At 43.2% G+C, this 21744-nt stretch overlaps 1 protein-coding gene across 1 annotated transcript in view; it reads right to left on the bottom strand.

Moving 5' to 3' along the window:
* Positions 1-21744, bottom strand: part of LRP4 (LDL receptor related protein 4) — an 83421-nt gene extending 61677 nt beyond the window's left edge. Inside the window, 1 exon segment of the mRNA XM_036384113.1 lies at positions 21598-21744. Within this exon segment, the coding sequence (XP_036240006.1) occupies positions 21598-21682 (85 nt within the window). The 5' untranslated portion in view covers positions 21683-21744.

Genomic DNA, 21744 nt, shown 5'->3' with positions numbered 1-21744 from the left:
CAGAAGGGTTGGATGCTTGTAAACACTACAGAAGGAAAGGGGAGTAACACAGGTGATATGAAGGTAAAACAGAGTGCCAAACAGGTCAGCCTCAGGCCTCTCAAACTAGCAAGTCCCCTTTTCTTAAGAAAAAGGACAGGCTACAGAAAAGAATGTGAAAGACAAAAGTTGCTTTGTGGGTGAGCCACTATAGGAAAATGGGGCTTGGGAGTAAAAGGTACAGGCTAGATGAGCTTGGGAGATGAGGTACAGGTATGAATGAACTAGATGGAGGAAAAGAGAGCATGAGGCAGAGTGTCCCATCTGACAACCACTATCCAGAACCATCCTTACACATTCCCACATTCCTTCATTTCTTCCTGTCTCTTAACAAGTTTCCCTACTTCTATAATCTTCAATTCTCTTCTGCTACTCCTTCGTCCTAAACTTTACTGTTTTTTTTCCTCCCCTGAAAAATGTCCATAAATTCAATCTTGGTCCAAATCAGATGCCAGCACAATCATTTTTCTCTCTATTCCCACTGAGAACAAATATACAAGTTTAGCCAGGTCCACACTGATGTCAAAAGAATAGCTCTTTTCCATCTGGATCACTTAGCTACCAAAAAAGTTAATCCTTTACAATTACCGGGAATAATTTGACCAGGCAGACAGGTTGTATTATTTGGTATTTGACAGCACACAGCTGCACTGGTTTTGCATGTATCCTTTGTGGGATGATAGACTCAGCTCTCCATGCTATTTCTTGCATTGCAACACAATCTTCAACACTCCTTTGTGGCACACAGAAATAGCCTCCTGCAGCTGCCTTCTCCTCCTCCTCATGGCCTGTAGGTCAGCAAAGAAGCCCTCAGCCCATAGAGCAGCCTCTCAGAAGGCATTCTCTGGACCAGAGCTCCTCTGGTGCCCTTCACACGGAGCAATAACTGGAGCAGAGCTCCTGGGTAACTCAAGCCTCTGTGACTGGATAGTCAATGTCCACCACAGTAAGCATCAAAGAGGCTTCTGCTGGCAGGGTTTTTAACTCCTACTCAGCACATACAAATACTGATTGAAAGTTTTTAAAACATTAGAAATGTTTGAATATTTACAAAGTAATTGCAACTCCACTATTCACGGGTGAATTTCAGACACCAAAGAATCCTTAAGCTTCTTCTGGTTTTGGATTGGACTTTTTCCTTTACTTTTTTTTTTTATTTCTAGAGTATGAGAGGCTCTCTAACATTCTCCAACTTTTCTGTACTATGGCAAGGTTTTAAACATGGAGGGGGGAAGCATTCTCCATCCTTATTCTGCAAACTTACCAAATCATGTCTAACTTAAGTTACACAGACACTTATAAGCAGAAACTCTTCTCTCTCTCCCTCAAGTTTCAGCCAAGAAAGTTAGAAATTGGTGACACTTTAATCAACTGCAAGAGAGAATCAGGCAAGGACTGGAATAGGCTTGGCTCCTAATGCCCTAACTCCTTTCCTACATATCATCCCCCTTCTGCTCCAGAAGTATCAGGAACTTCCTTTGTAATATCCAATTCACTAACACAGTCAAGCTGAACTCAAAGCGACTGTTCTCAACTTGTGCTTAATTTAAAGACTTAGGCTTCTATTTTAGTTCTCAGGACAAACTGCTCCCAAAATCTTGTTTGTTTGTCCAGCCACATTAGTTGGTCTAACTAAAGTGGTTCTCTTCCTACAAACCTTGCCTCACCACTAATTGTGATGTTCTATGGATAGAATGCTTCTACAAACACTATATCATCAGTAATAGGAAACAATGGTGCAGTCACAAGATGCTAGTGAGGGTAAAGGTGCTTGAACATCTACATAAAGAGATGCTATTGTATGTTCTTTTTACTCAGCTCTGTATTTGGCCTACTAGGAATTTCCTCCTACAAATAAGGATTCATATTCTGTGCTCATCTTCAAATGAAAGGCAAGGATATCCCTTATTTAAAAGCACTGGTTATATCTATGCTAAGAACTTTGCTCTCAGCTTTACCATTGCACAGTAGTCTTGCTCATCCTGCATATGGCCTTGGACAGAGAGTCCAGGAAGCTCAGTCTCCATATGTGCAGCCCCTTGTTATGCTCATTGTGAAGCATCTGTGGAACCATGACCTTAGAGCAAAAGTATTCTGTGTTCTAGGAGAATACTGACACAGGTAAGCACCTCCTGCCCGAATTTAATTTCTGACATAATACGTCTGGAACAAGGATTATGCTTCTTGTATCATTCCTACTGTAACAGAAACATCAGGTCTAAGATGACATTTGAACTTTTAGTACACATGCGACACAGCTTAACTAATGTAAGAATTTAACTCCAAACGGCAGGAACGCCAAGCTTGCTGCCATCCCTGCAGAGGTGGAAAGCAATGTTTAAAGGAGGTGTCCTGGTAATTTTTCCTCATAATGCAACAGAGAAGTGGGCTCACACGATCTCTTCTTGGCCCAATCAAGCAGTTTCATGTTGCTTAGGTATCTCCACTGCAGCTTTAGAAACAGGAGACAAAACCAGCACATCAATATGAGCCTACATGTCGATCCCAGGGCTACAGGGGTGGGTTCAAGCAACATTCAAGGCCAAAACCTATCAGACAGTGAAGGTGAAATAATTTGCTTTAAAGGGACATCACTTCTCTGATTTCTTCCAGTCTTGAGCTGCGACCCAGATCAAATAAACTAGAAACTGAGAGGTAATTCATAGGTAAAGAGAGAATAGGAAATCAAGCATAAACCCTACAGAACAGCTGAGCAGAAATAAGCTAGACATAACACAAAAAAAGGCTGTACTTTCAGTCTACACCAACACTTTGGATTAAACTACACAGAAAGGGCTTGTCAGCTATGCTTCCTTCTTAAAGGAAAACAAAAAAACTAGACTGGCAGAGCTGAAACCACTACGCACTGTCTGCCCTAATCTCCTTTCTCCTTCAGATCCAACAGTGATGCCCCCCAAACCCTCTCTAGTTTTAGCACAGATGCTGACAAAGGTTCCTTTTAGAAGCCTGGACCACAGAAGCCAGAGATCAATCCATCCACCCATATATATTTTTGTCTCCTTTGCATATACAAAATTTCATTCACCCTCCTACCTCTCAAACCCATCTCACCCTCCTTCCCTCAAAAGCGATTAAGGAAAAGCTGCAGAAATATTTGCCCAAAGCTGGAGCCGGTTGCTGGGCTCAGCTGTATTGTTGGTAGGAATACACACAGCAAACTTTCACTGTGAGGAGCCCTGCGGGACTCCAGGCACTTCGGGGAGGCTTTGTGAGCCCAGCTCTGCATGCACTAGCCAGGCTATTGTGAAAGGGAAACAGAAAAAAGTGTTACAAACCCCAATGCTCTCCCACTCTCGTCTCCCCCCACCTCCCCATGTGCCCCCCTTCCATCAGCCGCCACCTTCCCCAAGACAAATCGAGAGGGGAGGGGGCCACTGATGAAGAGACTGAAAAGGTTTCCTCAGTTAGATTTAAGGCAACAAGTCAGGGCTGCAAGGAGGCCTTTATCCACCAGGGAAGCCTCCCACTGCTCCAGAGCTGGGCCGAGCGGGGATCCTGGGGGCCAGCTTTCTGAAGGCTGCCATTGATTTGTCACTGATGATAAGTGAGGCCGGAGTCGTTCCCACCATTGCCTGCAGAGGGGACGACTCCCACAACGCCCGGCAGGGGAGAGGGGCAGCAAATGAGGAAATGCAGAACCCAATGGTTGAAAAAATCCCAAATGGCTATTTTTCCTCTAACGAGCTGCAACAAAAAGGAGCAACCGTGCTGAGACCGAGGCAGGGGACAAGAGATAACAGTGCACAGGGGCAGTGCAGTCACTCTTCAGTGGACAAACCTTCCCCATGGAGAAGGAGCAGGGGGGATTTCTTCAGCCTCAGCCTCCTAAGGGTCTCACAGTGCCAACTCGGTCAAACAATATTCCTTCAAAACCTCCCCAGCTGCTCCCTTGCCAATTGCTTTTAAACCTGTTCTATTTACATAGAGACACTCTTCTCTCAAGCACATGCTGCTGGAAACTCGTTCTTCTGCTTTTTGGGAGGGGAAATCTTTTCTCACAGTACTAAATAAATGAGAGAGGCTAATGAAGCACCATGTCTAAAAGGTGAATTCCCAAAGCAACAGGAGATCTTAAAGGAGCACCAGAGCTCCCCCAGGGAACATACAAATAGAGCAGCAGCTGCCTGGGCAAGACCAGATGCAGATGGGTGAACTGAAAGCAAGACAAAAGGTGGAGGGGGAGGAAGGCTGAAAGAAAAAAAAAAATCAGCAAAAGAAATAATGATCCTTGGCCTTTCTGATGTAACTAGTTAGGAAAAACCATCAGAACTGGTTCAACTTGCATTACAAAATGTCTCTCTTGTGCTTCAAGACACAGAGGATGTTTAGGAGTAAATAGGACACCTTTCCTTCCTTCCTTCCCCTGCCCTCAGCAAAAGCCCTCAGCTACTTTCTGCCCTGGCCAGGCTGAGGCACGCAGGCCTCGTAACACGGCCTGAAGAGCAAGAGGCACATCTCCAGAGGGAAAAGAGAGGCACGCCTGCAGCTTCCTTCCAGTTCAATCAGACTAGACCTAGCAATCCAGAGGATCTTATCTGGCAATACATCACCTCAGGACACTTGTGCACAGCTCCTAAAGCTTCAGTTTATAACCCAGCACACTAAAATAAATGAAAGTTGCCAGGCTGTAAACTGTGACATTCAGCAATATTTTACCTCATATTCAGCCACTCAGAGGCACAGGGCAGATCACTGGGAGTAGAAATTATTTCAGATATTCTAATTAGAATTTCTTGGTATACAAGACAGCACAGCCTCCATGGACCCTTAAGCTGGGGATAAGCACAATATCAGAACCTTAACTGATAACATCCAGTCCAAAAACTTCATGAGTTTAAACATTTAAAAAAAAAAAACCAAAAAAACCACAAAACCCCCCATCCAAAACCTCATTCATATTTGAGAAATAGCCAGCAACCAGTTAGCTCAAAATACAGGTTTAACATGCTTCTTTCCAGAAATATTACACTCTAACCAAGCAGCCACATCCTAAACCAAACAAAGCTTTTGAGTCCTGAAGTGCCACCCAATTAAAGCCCATTAAAGACCTCTGCCTCCCAATGAGAGAGGACTAAACATCTCCTGGCTTGATGAACTAATCACTCAGACCATTGCCACTGCTTGGGGACCTGGAAATAGGCTTATGTCCAGTAAGACCTCAACTTGCACACCTGAATAATCTCAATAGCTACATGAGAAACAGGATTCACAAAGCCAGTTTCAGATGGATTCATCTCTTAACAGACAATTTTGATGCATCTGTTGCCAGATGGATGGAGGGGATTCTTTCATGTCTAACAAAATGCAAACTCATGAGGAATCTTCACCCACAGCCAGGTTGCTCCTGTGGTCCCCTCCCTTTATTGTGCTGCCTGTTTTCACGGAACTTCTATTCTCTGGGACCAGTTTTTTTGGGTGAGAAGATATGCACACATATTGAATAACCACTGCTTCCATACAAAAGCAGGCTAAAGGTGCCTGTGGATTTTTCTCATGAGAATAGTCTATATTAACAATATTATTAAAAAGTGCTTCTGATACTACTTCCTGGACCAAGTTCCAGAGTTTGAAGTGCCTATCCAAATAAAAGATTCCTCATAAAGCTCAGAAACATCATTCAGCCCTGGAAGAAGAATTTTTTCCTACTTGAAAAGTTTTTAAACTCTTCTGTGTCCCCCATGCATACTTCCTTTTGCTAGAATGATCTCAGGGCCAAAACCCATGAATAGACAGTGTGATGTCTCCTGTCTTACAGATGCACTTACCACAATGACTCAAGAGCAATTTTCCTTCTGTTATTCCAGCATACTTTGGGGAGTAGGGTACAAGAGACAAATTAAGTTGAATCAGGCTTTTGAGCCAATTTGTGGGCATTGCAATACAATATTATTCAGCCAAATATAGAGTACTTCCTCTGATCAAAGAGCAACCCAAGCCCATCAGTGCTAAAAATGCTACCTAAAATGACTGGATAACAGTAGAGAAGTGACAGAACACAGGGCTATGTGTCTACTTGTAGCAGAATTTTACCTCCAGTAATTACAGTCTACCTTGAGAAGTTCTTGGGAGTTTTTTCTGTTGAATACAGACTTTTCCCCCCTCTCTTTCCACTCCTAAGTGGAGGAGTTATTCTTTTCAACAGTTGTGAAGTAAAATTACCTTTTTTTCAGTCAGGAAGAAAAAAGAAAAAAAAAAAGAAGTATTTCGGGGGGGGGGGGGGGGGCGGGGAAGGCCCTAATGTGCAGTTTGTTTCTTGACTAAATTTGCTGAATTTTTCTGGTACCTTATGCTACCATTCTCAGACACAGTAAGAACATAACATTTATTCCAATGGATCATTCTCTAAGTAAGAACATCTGGTACACTTGGACCTCCAGCCAACAAACCTTGATGAGTCAAGATCAGGTCACCTTAAGTCACGGTACCCAATTAAGCTATAGAGCATTACCATCATGACAGCATCCATCTCAGCTTCAGAGGCAGAGCTCAGTTAGCTTTCCCATTTCCTGGCCCTTTATTCTGAGACTGAATGTGGTCCACTAAGTCCAGATTCTGAGAAGCTTGCTTAGAGTTTCATTACTCTCCCTTCATTTTTTCACTGTTCGTTATCAAACATACAGTTTGATAATGTGGAATTACAAATAGCAACAGCCTTTGGGAAATCATTCCCATACCCCTCCTTAAAACTGCACAAACACTTTGCAAACTGAATACACACATGATGATTTAGGTATCAAGTCCTCAGAGGAAGATATCTGCTTTCCATGGGGAAGATAAAATTTTCTGCCCTTCATGCTGTAATCTAGTTTCTTAATTTCTTTCCAGGTATCCCTCTGAAACAAACCTTCTGTGCACAATAAGCAAAGGACAGAAAGCAGTCTTGATTTAACTATATTTAAGTGTTAATACAAGTCTCAGGCTCTCCAGAAACACAAAGATGTTTGCTCAAAATGAGAAAGAAGACTCAGGATGGTGATTTTACATCCATCAGTTGTCCAACCCTAAAGAGCTCTTAGCCCTCCTTCTCTAACTGCCAGTCCTACAACCCCATAAACTGGCTTAGTTTTGTGCAGTCTGATAAAAAAACAGATGAGTAAAAGCTATGCAGTGGGCAATGAGCTTCAAAAAGATGCAAACTTGAAGGATCTCCCAACTCCTCCTCACCCAGCCCAGTTTGATTCCTTCTGTTGCTTCGTTGCTTGCAGAACCATGGCCTCAGAGGCAAACTGACAGAAGTAGTTGGGGTCATTTCCTGTTTAAGGCTTTAAAAATGTATTTACTACAGTGGGTCATGCGTGACTTTCTTCTTACAGTCTGCTTACCAAGTGTTTGTACATTTGGAAGTAGGATAGACATGCTACTGTGCTGAAAATTCTTATGAAAAGGAATAAACACAGGGAATTAGATCATTCTACACTTGAGTAAGTAAATGTTTAAAAATGTAACATTCTAATCTGGGAAAAAAACACTGACTTCAGTGTGCAGAAAAAAACCAGCTATTAAGCAACCAGTCACTGTGGTTAACTTATTTACCCTCAAAAGAAAAAAGTCTGTAGACTCCAAAATAAAATTGTCAACTATCCTGCGAGAAAAGTAAAAAATCCCAGACCTAGCCATGAGCACACCTGACCCAACAACCATAGGGAATCTTTATGTAACAGCTTGAAAGGATGGCACTCCCAATCCAAGTTCTGTACAGCTGATCTCCAGGGGGTGCAGGGAAAAACACTTGAGCTCTTGAGCTGTTGGGTAAATGCAGCCACTGGAGCAAATTACACATTTATAGAATTCTACCCAGCAATCTAGCTTGCTGCTACAAAGCAGCAAAAAGGAACACTTAATTTTTAGGCGAAGTTGTCAACAGCTACACTATCCCAAGCCAGGAATCTAGGGTTAAAACTTGGATTTCTAACCCAGCCCAAGTTAAGCCTCTGGTTCTTTACCTTTGTGATTACATGGTTAAATATCATTTTGTGATCCATTCTAAGAGATACTACAGTCAGGATACGGGAAAGAGTGGAAGAGTCACAGACACAGAACAGATCTTTGAGAGCTGGGTTTAGATATGATGCTCATTAGACTAGTGCCAACTGTTTATTGAATATGCTGGCAGATGACAGGAACATGCACTATATCCAGGGCAAAAAGAGCAACTAAATCCTCTAAGACGGACATTACATCTGAGAATAATTTTCACTCTCCCATTATCAGACCTCAGACACAACAAACGTGTCTAATTGTGATAATCTTGCGTGCATTGTATCAGAAGGGGAAAAAGAACAATTAGAGAAAGGCAGCTTCAACAGAAAGGCAGGAAGAAGCATCACCATACAGACTAAAAGGCAAAGCCTAAGTGAAGCCTCTATTTACTATGTTAATTTCATTGTGGGTATTTTTTTATTATTTCATACATCTGTCAATTTACTACATGCAGAAATTATTAATTCTTCAGAGAAGGGATTGTTCTTATTGTATGCGCATGCTGCATGTAACACTGTGAAGTTCTGATTTCCATTAGAGTGAATCTTTACGTGATCCAATTGACAATTCATGTGTAAGATTCATCCTATGTACATCTTCCCCTTCAGCCTGCCACATATTCATTCAGGGAGAACAGGAATGGCCATTTAGACAGCTTATGCTTTCCCACAGCTAGCTCTGTCTTCCTGTGACTAAACAGACACTTTGCATCACCACTGCCACTTCCACGTCTTGGCTTGGTAGGAGAGTGGCTTGTGCCTTCTTTTGTGTGCATGCCCAGGCTGGGCTTGTGAAACCTCATCATCACACTGCATCAGTGGAGAGTGGTGGGGACAGCAAGCAAAACTCTAATCCAGAGTCTGCAAATAAGTGTCAAAAACCAACTCTCTGCCAGACATCAGCTATTTAAAAGGCAAGATTAAGAAAGAATAATCAAGGCACTAGCAAGGCGATAAAGCTTTTCATATTGAGATTGACAATTTCTCTGGCAACAACTTACAACATTAGTTTGTGGTAGCCCAACTAAAATAAGATACTAGGCCTTTTCTTGCAACCCTAATGAATAGAAGTTTCCACCACAAAGGGCATCAACAATTAATGTACTGCACCATCTATATGTATTAATGTATTGCAACATCTATAGGTTGATCTTTCACCACACTTGGACGCTAATACAGCACTGTCATACAAGTAACGATACAATGAAGAGGCTATGCTTATGTGAGCCACAGAAATTAAATCCTGGTCTTGAATTCTCACCTCTCCTTGTTTCTAGGGAAGCTTTTCCAAATTACTATCAAGGCAAAGCAAAGAAGCAGCAAGTCAGTGCCAAAAAACCAGTTGGTCTTGCCTCCCTCTGTCCTTCCATCAGGTCTATACTGATGAGCTCACTGAAGAGCAATTCACTTCAGTTTGCCAATACCACACAACCTGTGGTTTCACCATTCTGCAGGCCAGTTCTGTGACAAACCGACAAGCTGGACTGATTCACCCAGCAGATATCTACACAGACCTATCAAAGGGACAAGGGAGCGAGACTGCTCTCTGGGACAACCCACAGTTACACCAGACTAGGCGCAACAAGAAACCACACCCCTGGGCCAAGGAAGCCCAGCAGCTGGAGGCCAAGCCACACACACTGTAGGCAGAAAAGAACAACCCTCAGCAGTGACAACGTCCTAGTAGCCCTGCCAAAAAAATTTCTCTCAGAGAAATCAAGTTTTAGTAAAAGAAAAGGGAGCAGGAGCAAAAACTCCTCTAATTCTGCTATTCCAAAACATGGGCTATATATTACCATAAAACTGTATTTTGATGACAGTATTTCCCATAAAGCAAGGTTATACTAAACCCTACTCTGAATCAGTAACATGCCCTTGTAAGTCATTTGGAGCTGCATTCTTAGTGCCACCTGAAACAAGCTATGAACTGTGTCCAGGCAAACCAGACCTCCACGGTCCAGCCCACTGTTTGATTGCTTTAAGCCGTGTGTTTAATTTACCAAGTTTAAAGAGGAGGAGAGGACTGAATTGATAGATATGAAGGAACAGAGGATTGCCCAAAATGCAATTCATGATCCATTAGTCTTCTCTTCTAGGATCCTTGCAAAAGACGTGGATCTGGAGAAAGGCAAGTGGGTGATAACTGGGGCAGTTGGAACATTGTTTATTTCCTGTTAGCAAAGACAGCAGTTCAGGCCTCCAAGGATAAATCAAATTTCTTAGCCAGATGGAAGACATTTCATTTCCAAACATCATCCATACAACAATGGACCACAGAAAGAAAGGAGCCAATTCACAACGGCAACAAGAAAACAAAACTACTAGAGATTTTAAAGATGAGTTCTCATCAAAATCCGCACTTGCAAAGAGCCTCATGTTACATCAGAACTTGCACCACATCCCTCCACAATCAATTCAGAGACACTTTTATTGGCAAAACAAGCTCTGCAAGTGTTACCCACATGTAAAAAGCAGCACGCTTGAGTTTCTTCCAGAAGTGGATTCAACATATGAAGGGCCCATCTCCACAGAGGTTTTAAGAAGAAACGGATACATGGTATGGAGTCCAAGTGTCAAAGAAGAACATTTTATTTCTAATAAAATAAATGTTCTTTGCTCTAATATATTTTGTCTTTTACTCATAAGATTATAAAATTTTCTTCTCAGCCTTTCCTTTTACTTCTCATTGCAACATTTATTGTTTATGGTATTCTCCCTGTATCCAAAGTGCAACCCAAATTGCACATGCCAGCTCAGTATTTGGTAGAATCTGACTTCATTTTCCACATTTGACTTGGCACTAAGTGCCAGCAGAATAACTTTGTACAATAACTTGTGGCAGTTTAGTTGGCTAACAGGTTCGGACTTTTTTTTCTGCTATAGAAACTTGTGTTCTGGCTTAGATTCTGACTAGTTTCTCATGTGAATTTTGGATGAAATTAGTTGCTTCCCAAGCCTCAAAAGGAGTGTCAAACCCCAGAAACAACGTTTTCATAGGCATGGATAACATTTTCATTTGGTTTCAGCCTATGGTTCTCCTGTGCTATTAGGTGGAGACAATTTTTGCTGTTTTGGATAAGATTGCATAAAAAGAATTGGTTTTGCTGCTGCTAGGATCAGCAATGGAAATCCTCCCAGTCCTACTCTGTAGCAATCATTACACAGACCTCTAGATCTAGTAACTTCATGTCTTTGCACATCTGAAAATAAAAAAGTTGACTTCCCTTTGGTTACAAAGGAAGAATATTCAGAGCTCTGGAGCTCGTTCTTGTGGGAGTCAAATATTTAATTTACTCTTGATTAGTATAGGAGGAAAATCTCAGCAGTGTATTCAGTTCTAATGGTTTGAACAGTTCAAACATGCCCTACTTGCTAGGGCTGCTAACGCAGCCAGCACAGTCACACAAAGCCTTAAGCACTAAGCATGCAAAGGTTCCTGAAGCTCATTACAGTGGGGCTGTAGAGGGTCTGTGCTGTCTACCCACCTTAGCTCAGTCCCATCCCATAACAGGTAATATTCTCCTTATGGAGTTACTGTCATTCTGCTCCTGTGAGCCACTCTTGTCTCTAAAGGGCATGGAGCCATAAAGCACATACGTTAGAGACTTTGGTATGCAGCCTGCACAGTCAGAAGCTGGCTCCTTAGGCTACCCGGTCTTCTAGGGTGTAACTCCAATGGCCCTCTGTCCTCACTACACTTCAAGAAGCAGTTTTAGCATTGCCATCACATTTAGTTTAAGATCTTGACATAGGATGCAAAGCATATTGTTACAATGTTGTTCAAGAAAAAACCCAAGACAAACCCAGATAACACTCCATTGCCTTTCCCAGATGAACCTGCAGGACCAATGCACTGCAATACCTTAGCCAGCTAACGTAGGTGTTTTGGCAGCTGTCCCAGTCACTTAATCGAAGCCTGAGCTCACAGGCTGCTTCGCCTGAGCGCGTAAATCAAGATGTACAGACCAAAGATGTCATCTCTGCCTCACTCCCTTCCTTGCTCGAAGGCTATTGTGTGAGTACTGTTTATTTTTATCCTACAATTGATGAACTGTACATAGGTCTAATTTTCCCTGTATCTCCCAGTATTTCTATATGGTAACTGTTAAGGCTTCACCTTGTGTACCCAATTAAGCTAAGCGGGGGATTGCCAAGCATTTAAAGGAGGCAAGTGTCTGCCACCCCCTCTTTCTTGCCAGTCTGCTCTAAAGCATCTCATCACAAAAACTGCTCACGGGTCCTTTCTCAAAAAATAATCATCTGAGTTTCTCTTATTCTTCCATATTATCATCACCAAGTTTGCTTCTTCAGCACAACCAACCAAGAAAAGGTTACTACAGTGTATCACAGGAATTGTCCCCTTTTTTTTTTAAGACATTCCTTTAAAGCTTTAAAGTTTGCTCCCAAACTTTTAAAGACTTACAGGTAAAGAACTAACCATAACAAGGCAAGAAAAGAAGCACCAAAACAACACCCAACATTTTCTAGGGACAATTGACTGGAAAACTTAAACCTAAGCAATTTACTTATTTTGTTCTAGTCTGGAATTTGCACTAAGAGCAACAGAAGATTACAGCTCCTCCTCTTCCAGTTCACAGAAGGCAGGTCACAAACAAGAGAAACCTCAGAGAAATAACAGGCTTCTCCTGTTAGTGAGCAAGCTGCTTCAAGCCAAAGGTTGTAGTCAAAGGTTGCAGAAGTCCAGGAACACCAGGGTTGTTCTTGCTTGAATACTGGTAGCATAGAAATTATTCAGCGTAACTGTAAAGATGCAAAATGACAAATCTGCCCTTCTGGAGGAGTTGAGGCACAGGCAGGGGATCCACCTGCTTCCCAGCTAAAAGAACCTAGTGCCTGGAAAAAAAAAATCAACAACACAAACAAACAACAAAAACAAACCCCTAAAACCAACAACTATCACCCAAAAGGCCTAAAGGTCTTCTGTTGTTTAAGGTAATGCTGACTGCAGGTCTGAATAATTCCATTCCTGAGTTGTGACATTTCAAACTGGAACACACGAGGTTACCACCCTTGTGGTGGAGACAACTGCTCGGCAATCAGCTCTTCATGAGTCAACACCCTCCTGTAGCTGCTGTTCACTGGATCAGGGAAGAAGTCAGATGCAGAGGCAGCCTTCCCTAAGATAGAAAAGGGCCATAACCACATCAACTGGACAAATCTGTCCTTCCCAGTTTCCAAGACAATGCCCAAGAAAATTCCCTTCATCACTTCATCTCTGCATGAATACAGCTCTGAGCTCAGCCTGGTCTTTCCTTGTATTTAACTTAGGTCTGTGTGCAGGCTAATGACTATTGCTCTTAAAGAACTCCTGACCCAGCCTCTCACTTATTCCTGCATCATGCTTTCTAAGATTTAAACACTGAGTACTTCTATTTGAGATCCATGACTAAAATGCAGGTAGTTCTCTAGCATTCCTATTTACCAATGACTACTCTCTCCTGTTTCTTGGCTATTAAAGCCTCCAGAATGGCAGCCTCCAATCTATCTCCCCTTTCCCGTACTACGAACTCTCTAGATTTCTCTCACAGACAGACTTGTTATGTTTTTCCTCATGCTAATAGGTACTATGCTGATTAAGGCCCTTTTTATAAAGGCAGCACAAATTAGCGGCATGTCCTTCAGCCACAAGAAGCTCAACTCAGGCTTTTCAAGAGTAGCAGGCTTCAAAAATCACAGTGAAGAGAATACAGTCTTTGAGGCCTCAAAAACCTAATTTCTTAAATTTGTCAAGCTTGAAGAAGTGGCAAAGTCTGAATAACAAAGAAAGGACAGCAGTAAAGCTGGCTTCCTCCTAACAAATGCAGTTTTAATTCAGAGAATTATCCCACCTCCCGGTTCATCCTCAGAAGCCTGGAACAGAAGCAGGAAATTACAACCCCAAGACATCTCTCCTTTTTTTTTCCCCTGCCCTCAGAGTCGCAAAGAAAGGATTTGACTATTCAGCAGTTATGGAAATTCAGAACTAAAATCGGGTGGGAGCACAAAGGAAAAAAAAAAAGAAAGAAGGTGTGTCTTTATTTTATTCTAATCCTAGATCCCATGAGACAGTTCTGATATACTGAATGGCTGCACCTTAAGCAAGAACCTCTCCCAGCACTACCTGCTGTCACCAAGTCAAATGAACTGACAGAGCTGGAGATTCAGGCTAAAGGAGCAGAGTGTGTATTTCCTTCTAACTTTGCATAGTCCCAGGATGCTCCTTACAAGCCTTTCAGAGAAAAGGCTGAGGACATCAGGTGTCTGTGTTTTAACTGTTCACTATAGTGACTCACTCTTTCACACAGCAATTCTTAACGGGGAAGGGGAAGAGAAGTAGGCTGCTTTTCCAGGAAAGGAGCAATTTTCTGCCACCAGACTTACACTTGTTTCTATATCCAGACTTCTTACCAAACCCATAGTAATCTCCTATTCTCACTTGATGCTTTTGTCCAAGCAATTATCTCCAAAGTTCTACCTTCTCACTTCAGTTCTGCCCTCCCAATTTCATACACTTTTCCAGACAATACTGTCTGCCAAAATACCTTCTGGAACATCCCACTCAAAAATCCTTCTAGCTTACGTGCTCCCAAGGCCAACAGCTCCATCACCACCTTTGTCTGCAGTGGTGGAATGTGGAATCTATCTCATGGGCTCACCATCACAGCGTTCTGCTAACAGTCTCCCTTTCCACCTCTGACTCCATGGCTAGGCTCCTAATATTTCATAAAATCACTCCATTAGGTCAGGGACTCTACTGTCACGGATTCCTAGCAATTTGTCACATCCTCCTTTAAAGCATTAGTAAAATAAGTCTTTCCCTGTCTCAGCAGTTAAATTATGCTCAATGCTCATCTTCCCTTTCAAAATTTCCATCTTTTATCCTACCTAATTAACAACGCTTTCTGCCATCAGATCCCACATAATTACTCCACTTGGATTTCCTTACACGACTTTTCTGTTCCTTTGCCAGCTCAAGTCCTTGGCTCTCATTTCCAAAATGCCTATCTTTGCTTCTGTTAATATCTATACTTCTATATCCCTTTACCTTCTTCTCATGGTTTACACTACTCTTGCATTTGCTTCCTCATCCTTATTTACACAGTTACCAGCTTTCGGTAGTCTTTGATGCCAACTCCTACCCAAAACCTCTCTCTATCCTCATTCTAAGAAGTGATTGGAATGAAAAACTTTGGAAGCTTTTCCCATTAAATCAAAGCTAAAGGAAATTTAATTAGAAAGCAATACAATTTTAATATTGACCTTATCTATCCCAGTAGAATTATCATACCCCCTGATCCTTATCAGATGTCAGATGTCCAATTAAGACTATAAAGCCTTTGGGGCAAACGTAGCCCTTCCTTCATGTTACACAGAGCCACAGCACCTAGACCAATCCTTAAGTTAAGAAAAACACCTTGGAAAGTCAAAGAACTTGATTTTGCCAAGGGCAACACCACTCCACTGTGATTTGGAAATTACCAGAGAAGTTAAAAGTCCTCACTCTCTGAAACTTCAAAATGCAAGAATAGGGTTCCCCTCAAGAGAAATAATGTCGGACCATGTCTGAGAAGAGAGGAGCGGGGTACAGAATGCACTGAAAAGGTTTTTCCATGGTATCTCTAGCTCCTTCCTGCCTCAAATCTCCAAAGCCATCACTTATCCACTTCGAAACAGCAGGAGAGTCACTTCTTTTTTCCTGTTCTCTCCAGAAGGAGCACAGCAGAAATAAACCTCGAGTGATAAATTATGCACCACTTTTGTGTGGCTGCCTCTTGGCCAGACGGGAAATTTTTCTCCCAAAGCCTTTTGTTTCCAGCTTTGATCCCAGTGTTGGATCCGCTCTGTTCAGCATGGAGGTGAAGGGAGAGCTGACACAGGCCAAGTTCAGGCTTACTGCAAGTCACAGTCAGATCTTCCATTAGCCTTCTCCCCTCCCCCTTTCCAACTGGAACTCTCCTTGAGTTTGAAAAGATCCTATTAAACATTTTCCAGAGGGCCTTACAGAGGATACATTATTTTGATGGATGCTGGGGCTAAAGGAGGAGGATTTCTAAGTACAGTGAAATAATGGAGCTTGTTCTAATGGGTTTAAGAGATGCCCGGGGGCACCAAGTAAGTTCCTTCTCTGCAAATCAAAAACACAGAAGACCAGAAAATGGAGCCGAACAACTGAACGCCAGGAAGCGGGGAAATCGGGCTCTATTTAACTGCTGCTCTTGGTTACAGCCAACTTCAGGCTGCTTGGAAAAACAGCACACACACATATCACTGGCACAAACTTAACAGGAGGAAACAAAGAGACAACAGGGGTCAAACTAGGGGTGGCAAGTAGGAGAAGGATGCAAGGCTGGGTCCCCACCCCCTACCAGAGAGTCGGATCAATTATCCTTGAATACTAACAAGATTTCTGATTAAAGAACTGCTGCTATGCAATAGAAACAGAAAGCTCCAGCAGCTGGGAGGGGCTGTCAGGCAGTAACAAAGAGACACAGAAGACTATGCCCTGCTAGGGCATACTGAGGAAGTCACCATGCTGGTAGCCAGGAGAGGGGTCTCCCCTGCCTGGAGTCATGATAACGTCTCACTGCTGGTAGATTTAACTTCAAGAGTGAAATTCCACCTTGACACTACAGAACTTGGGGGCTGTTTTCAGGCAAATATTTTATCTACTGGAAGCTTTGCTGGACAACAGTTCTTTATACAACCTCATCATTACAGTACAGGAAGGTGAATTCTATTCTAACTCTAACCCATTCAGGGAAAAAACCTGGTGCTTTTTACTTCTGAGTATTGCAACAATAGAAAGTTGCTATCAACATACAACAGCTTGAGAAACAAGATCTGCGCTGTCTTTGGTCATACACTTTTTGACAAAACTCCAGCTAGCAGTGCAAACACTGAATATGCACCTACATTGCTGTTCGTTAATCTTAATGGTTTGTGACTTGCTGACTGGTGGCTAATACCAGAAGAACCTAATCACCTAAGAACCTCATGACAGACAAAGCTTCTGTTACTAACTTTTCAACCCACAGGTGTGCTAACACGCTTACACCAGAATGCTTAATGTATCTCATACCATCAGAATCGGGCTCATGATACTTCAATTCCCTTTTTTTCTTTGTCTTCTATCTTAAATTACCTAATTCCCTGACATGAGGAATTTCAGTCATTCACAATTCAGCACAATAAAATTCAACAAACATCAGCTCCATTTGATGTTAATAAAGTCTTTATGAAAACTTCTTTTCCTGCCCTTACACAGTGAATCTCCTTTCATCTAGGGTCACAACAACAGCCAAGGATATCTGCTGCTCACAAAAGACTGATCGCAGCTCAAGAGTCCCCCAGACTAGATGCAAAGGCTGGAACACTTCAGCATCTAACAGACAGCTCTGCACAAGAAAGGCAAAAAAAACATGCCTGGAAAGCTAAAAAACCTGAACATGAATTCACTCACAACAGGAGAGCAGTCAAATACTCCCAGGTAACAGTCCCAGAGCAACCAGATATAAAGTATGAATAAACCACAAGTCTACAGAATAACAAGCTCCTGCATCCATATGCTTACTATCTTTAGTACAAGGAAATGGAAATCTACAGACAGAAGAAAGAAGAGATTCAAGGAGCATTACAGTGCCCAGTTTTCACCCAGCAGAGACAACAAAATCCCATAAAAGAGTAATACCTAACCTAACAGCAATGGCAAAGAACCATTGACACCACAGACACAAAAGTAAGAGCCTAACCACCAAGGACATGAGATTCGTGGATGACAATTACATTTAGTGTTTTCTGCCCTGCTTTGTGTGAAACACAGACAGTCACTAAAGACAGTATGCCATTTAAAGGAGTGGGTTTGTTGTTTGCCAGAGCTCCAGCTCTGGATGTTTTATCAGGTAAAGCCAGGCACCTTAAAAGATGGTCAGTTTAAGTCTAATATATACCATCTGATTATGTAAACCCATAGAACAAAACATCACAAATAGTTAAGCCACAAATAATGGGGGACTAGAGAAATTAAGTATCCACCTTTCTTTTACATTTCTTTTAATAACACTTTATTTACCAATTCACCCTTTTCAACAGAGTCAGTAAAATTTCTGTGGTTTTATGATTTTTGACCATCATCGAGAGAAATGTAAGTATTATTAAAAAGATAAATAGTCACAAGCAGCAAAGGAATTCAATGAAGCTGCAGAACATGCACTTACTACATAAACCTATTTTTAAAACCTTGACTGGTATTTAAGATAATATCTCTTTATCAGCTTTTAGAAGTGTTATGAAGCATACATCCTATTGTGTTCGACTGTAAGTTGCATTCTAGGGCAAATGGAGTTGGCCTTGGGCAAGACAATTTCTACTTCACTTCCCACATTTACAAAACAAGGATAATATTTGCCTATTTCACAAGAGTGCACGAAGATTCAAGAGCACTATCAGACTACAGATCATTCTCACAGAATTAATGTTTTAACTATTTTTAATGTTAATTTCACTAGTCTGGAGAGCATTTACAAGTAAAAACAAAATACAAATCACTTTGATTTCTTTTCTAGTTAAGATATAGCACGTACTGTTTTCTCGTTTGAACTACAAACAACTGGATAATGTTTGTATCTAACCACTTTTTCCTTCTGTAATTTCAAGGAATACAATTTAGAAAAACAACTATCAGTTTTCTGCAATCACATTTTGTGGCCCACATGAAGAGAATATCCCTTTTCAAGGTTCACAAGACATTCTGGAAATGCAAACACTTTATGCAACTATGCACCTATTAATTTTCTTGCTGCATACACCCACACTCCCAAGACACAAGAAGAGTTTCTCTATTGCAGAAAACAGTGCTATAGCACACAACTGAAAGCTTCTAGAAAGAGAATATAAAAGAAAATTGGTTATATATACTAAATAAAACAGTTATGCTAACTTCACACTGGAAGATTTATGCCATATGCTTTTCCATTATGTTTTAGTAGATGGAATTGTCAAAAGCAAAACAAAAAACCATCACTTGTCACTGCCTGCAGCACGTTGCTCCTCATTTTAGGAATATAGGGAATGCTACTCAGTGCCATCACCACTCTGGAAAAAAAAAAAAGTCAAGATAATTCAGGGTGATCAAGAGATCTCTGACTATCATCCAAATTGATGATTCAGCAAACCCTGGCACTCTCAGCACACCCAGGAAGGACATTATCAGCTCCAAGTTGACAATAAGAAAATGGGTGCTTTACACTTGGCTAATAGCTGCAGAACCAACAGCAATGCCAAGCACAGGCAGTTGAAACTCTGATTCCCACTGCAAATTATACTTCCACAGAAGCAATATGTTTAGGTTTCCAACTATAAAACATAGTCAACATGCTTCAGAAGTGAAGCTCTGATATTAGCTATGTATTGTTCTGGCAGAGCTCCAGGAGCCGAAACAGCAAACACATCAGCCAGACGGGTTCTGTGACATTCTGTATTTATACTAACACAGATCATCTTAACACCAGGTCCTTCTTTGCTCCAGCCACCAGCAGTGCATGACATGAGCATTAAATTCCCTCTCTATACCTGTTTTTACCTGCAGTGCACTTTTCCAAGAGCTCAAGACACTTGCAGACCTCTTTTGTTGGTTTGGGGATTCTTTGGCACAGACTTACCCAGTTTGATCTGCCGCTATCCACTACAAAAGAGTCAAAGGTCAATCTTGCAGACTTGTTTGCTCTACGCTCTCCTGTACTGAGGCAGAGCAGTAAATGACCAAGTGTTTCTAACAGCTTACCTGTTCAGCATCACAACTTCCGTGAATGCTTTGTGACAGTTAAGCTGCACGCCACCCCTGCAGCTACTTCTAAGGGACAACTTGGAAAATTTTCTAGCTATGTCAAAGAACACTGACTCATCACAAATTTTGGCATTTTCTCTGCCACCTCAATCCTGGTATCTCCTCATGTTTTTCCCTACTTCAAATAGGAAAAAGATTGTTCAGGAATTGTGTCCTTATTGCAAAATTGTGTCCTTATTTCCTCATATTTTGATGAAGGAAAGAGGATATTCACTTCTGGAAGCAGCTGGCACATCCAAACATAAACTTACAGTCATCTGACAAGAGGATACAAAAGTGCACAAAAGTGCACTGATGGGAAAACTACTTGAAAGAGAAACAAACTGCCATAAAAAAACATCCTAGAGACATCAAGGAACAACCACCTACTAGCAAACTTGCATTTTACAATCAGACATCCCCCACATGGCTGTTAACAGCCCAGACACATTAACTAGGAGCACCTGGGTAACAGCCAAAATAAAACACATCCAGATCTGTACCTACACTAAGATCTATCTTTTAGATCCTTCTCACTACTAGAGGACAGCTAAGTATCTGTGTGGCATTGGGGAACTCAAGAGGCCTTGTGGCTCCTAAAAAGCAGGCTTTCTGATACACAGAACTACAGCCCTCTCTAGTCAGTCTATCCAAGCTCGCTTAGCACATTCTTCAAAGCTGCCTGCAATTAGTTTTTTTGTTAGAAGAGAAATAATATTACTTGAAACCCAAACTTCCTATGATTGTGCCCCAGGGGCAATACTTGTAGAATGATAGAGGTCAGCAGCACTACTGCAAATGCTTCCTGTAATTTCAGAGTAGCACAGGAGAAAACGGATGGGTGAAATTATACAGCAGCTGCCAAAGCAGTGAAGGGAAAGAAATGAGGTACGTATCTCCTCTCCACACCCCTCCCCCAAAAGCCTTCTAACTCTTTATAAACAATTTCGCGAACCGTTTAGATGTTTTCTTCTCCACCGGGCGCATTTGTAAAATCAAGAACCACAGCACAAGACGAAGAAACAGCAGATGTCAGTTGATAGAGCAACCACAAAGCTAAAGTTTTTATGGCGAGACTTGATGAGACTACCTCCTGGCTCGCTAGGAGCGCAGCGAAAGCCTCCCCTCATCACTATTTTTGGTACTCCTGCTCTGGCCCCGCTGTGCCAGGGCGCTGCGGGAGGACTCCCACTCCCCGGCGAGGCAGGTAGCCCGGGGCGCCGCCGCGGAGCCGGGCTGTACCTTTAAGGGGCCCGTCGCGGCGGGTGCGCGGCTGCATTCCTGCTCCGGAGCGGCGGCTGTCCCGACACGCCGGGCACGGCAGCCTGCGAGGCAACCTGCGCGCCCGCCCCGGCCCGGCCCGCCGCTCGCACCGCGGGAACAAAGCCCGCGCCCGCCGCCGCCAAACTTCCGCGGGGGGCAGCGGCCGCGTGGGCTCCCGGGGCAGCGCCTCTCCGCGCCCCGCGCTCCGGCCTGCCGGGGCACTCCGCCGGCTCCAGCCCGCCGCGACACGGCGAAGGCGAGAGCCCCGCGTCGGGGCGCGGGACGGGGCGCGGACAAAGCGCGGCGGGGCGGCGCGGCGCAGGGCAGGGCTCCCCGCCCGGCGGGCGCGGGCAGGTGAGCGGCGCGGCCGGGCAGGGCTCTCCGCCCGGGCACGGATCGCCGCCGCCGAGCCCGGGACGGCAGCCGGGCCCCCCGCGCTGCCGCGGGGCAGAGCGTGCCGCGGCAGCCGCTTACCTCTGGAGCGGAGCAGCGCTCCCAGCAGCACCAGCAGGAGCTGCGGAGGCGCGGGCAGGAGACAACCCCCGCCGCGCCGCCTCATGGTGGCAGCGCCCCGGCCCCGTGCCCGGGCCGCCCGCAGCGACGTCGCGGGCTCCTCCTGCG

The sequence above is a fragment of the Molothrus ater genome, chromosome 6, assembly GCF_012460135.2.
Source record: "Molothrus ater isolate BHLD 08-10-18 breed brown headed cowbird chromosome 6, BPBGC_Mater_1.1, whole genome shotgun sequence".
NCBI lineage: Eukaryota > Metazoa > Chordata > Aves > Passeriformes > Icteridae > Molothrus > Molothrus ater.
The sequence above is the reverse complement of the archived record's forward strand: the minus strand, read 5'-3'. Positions and strand labels throughout refer to the sequence as shown.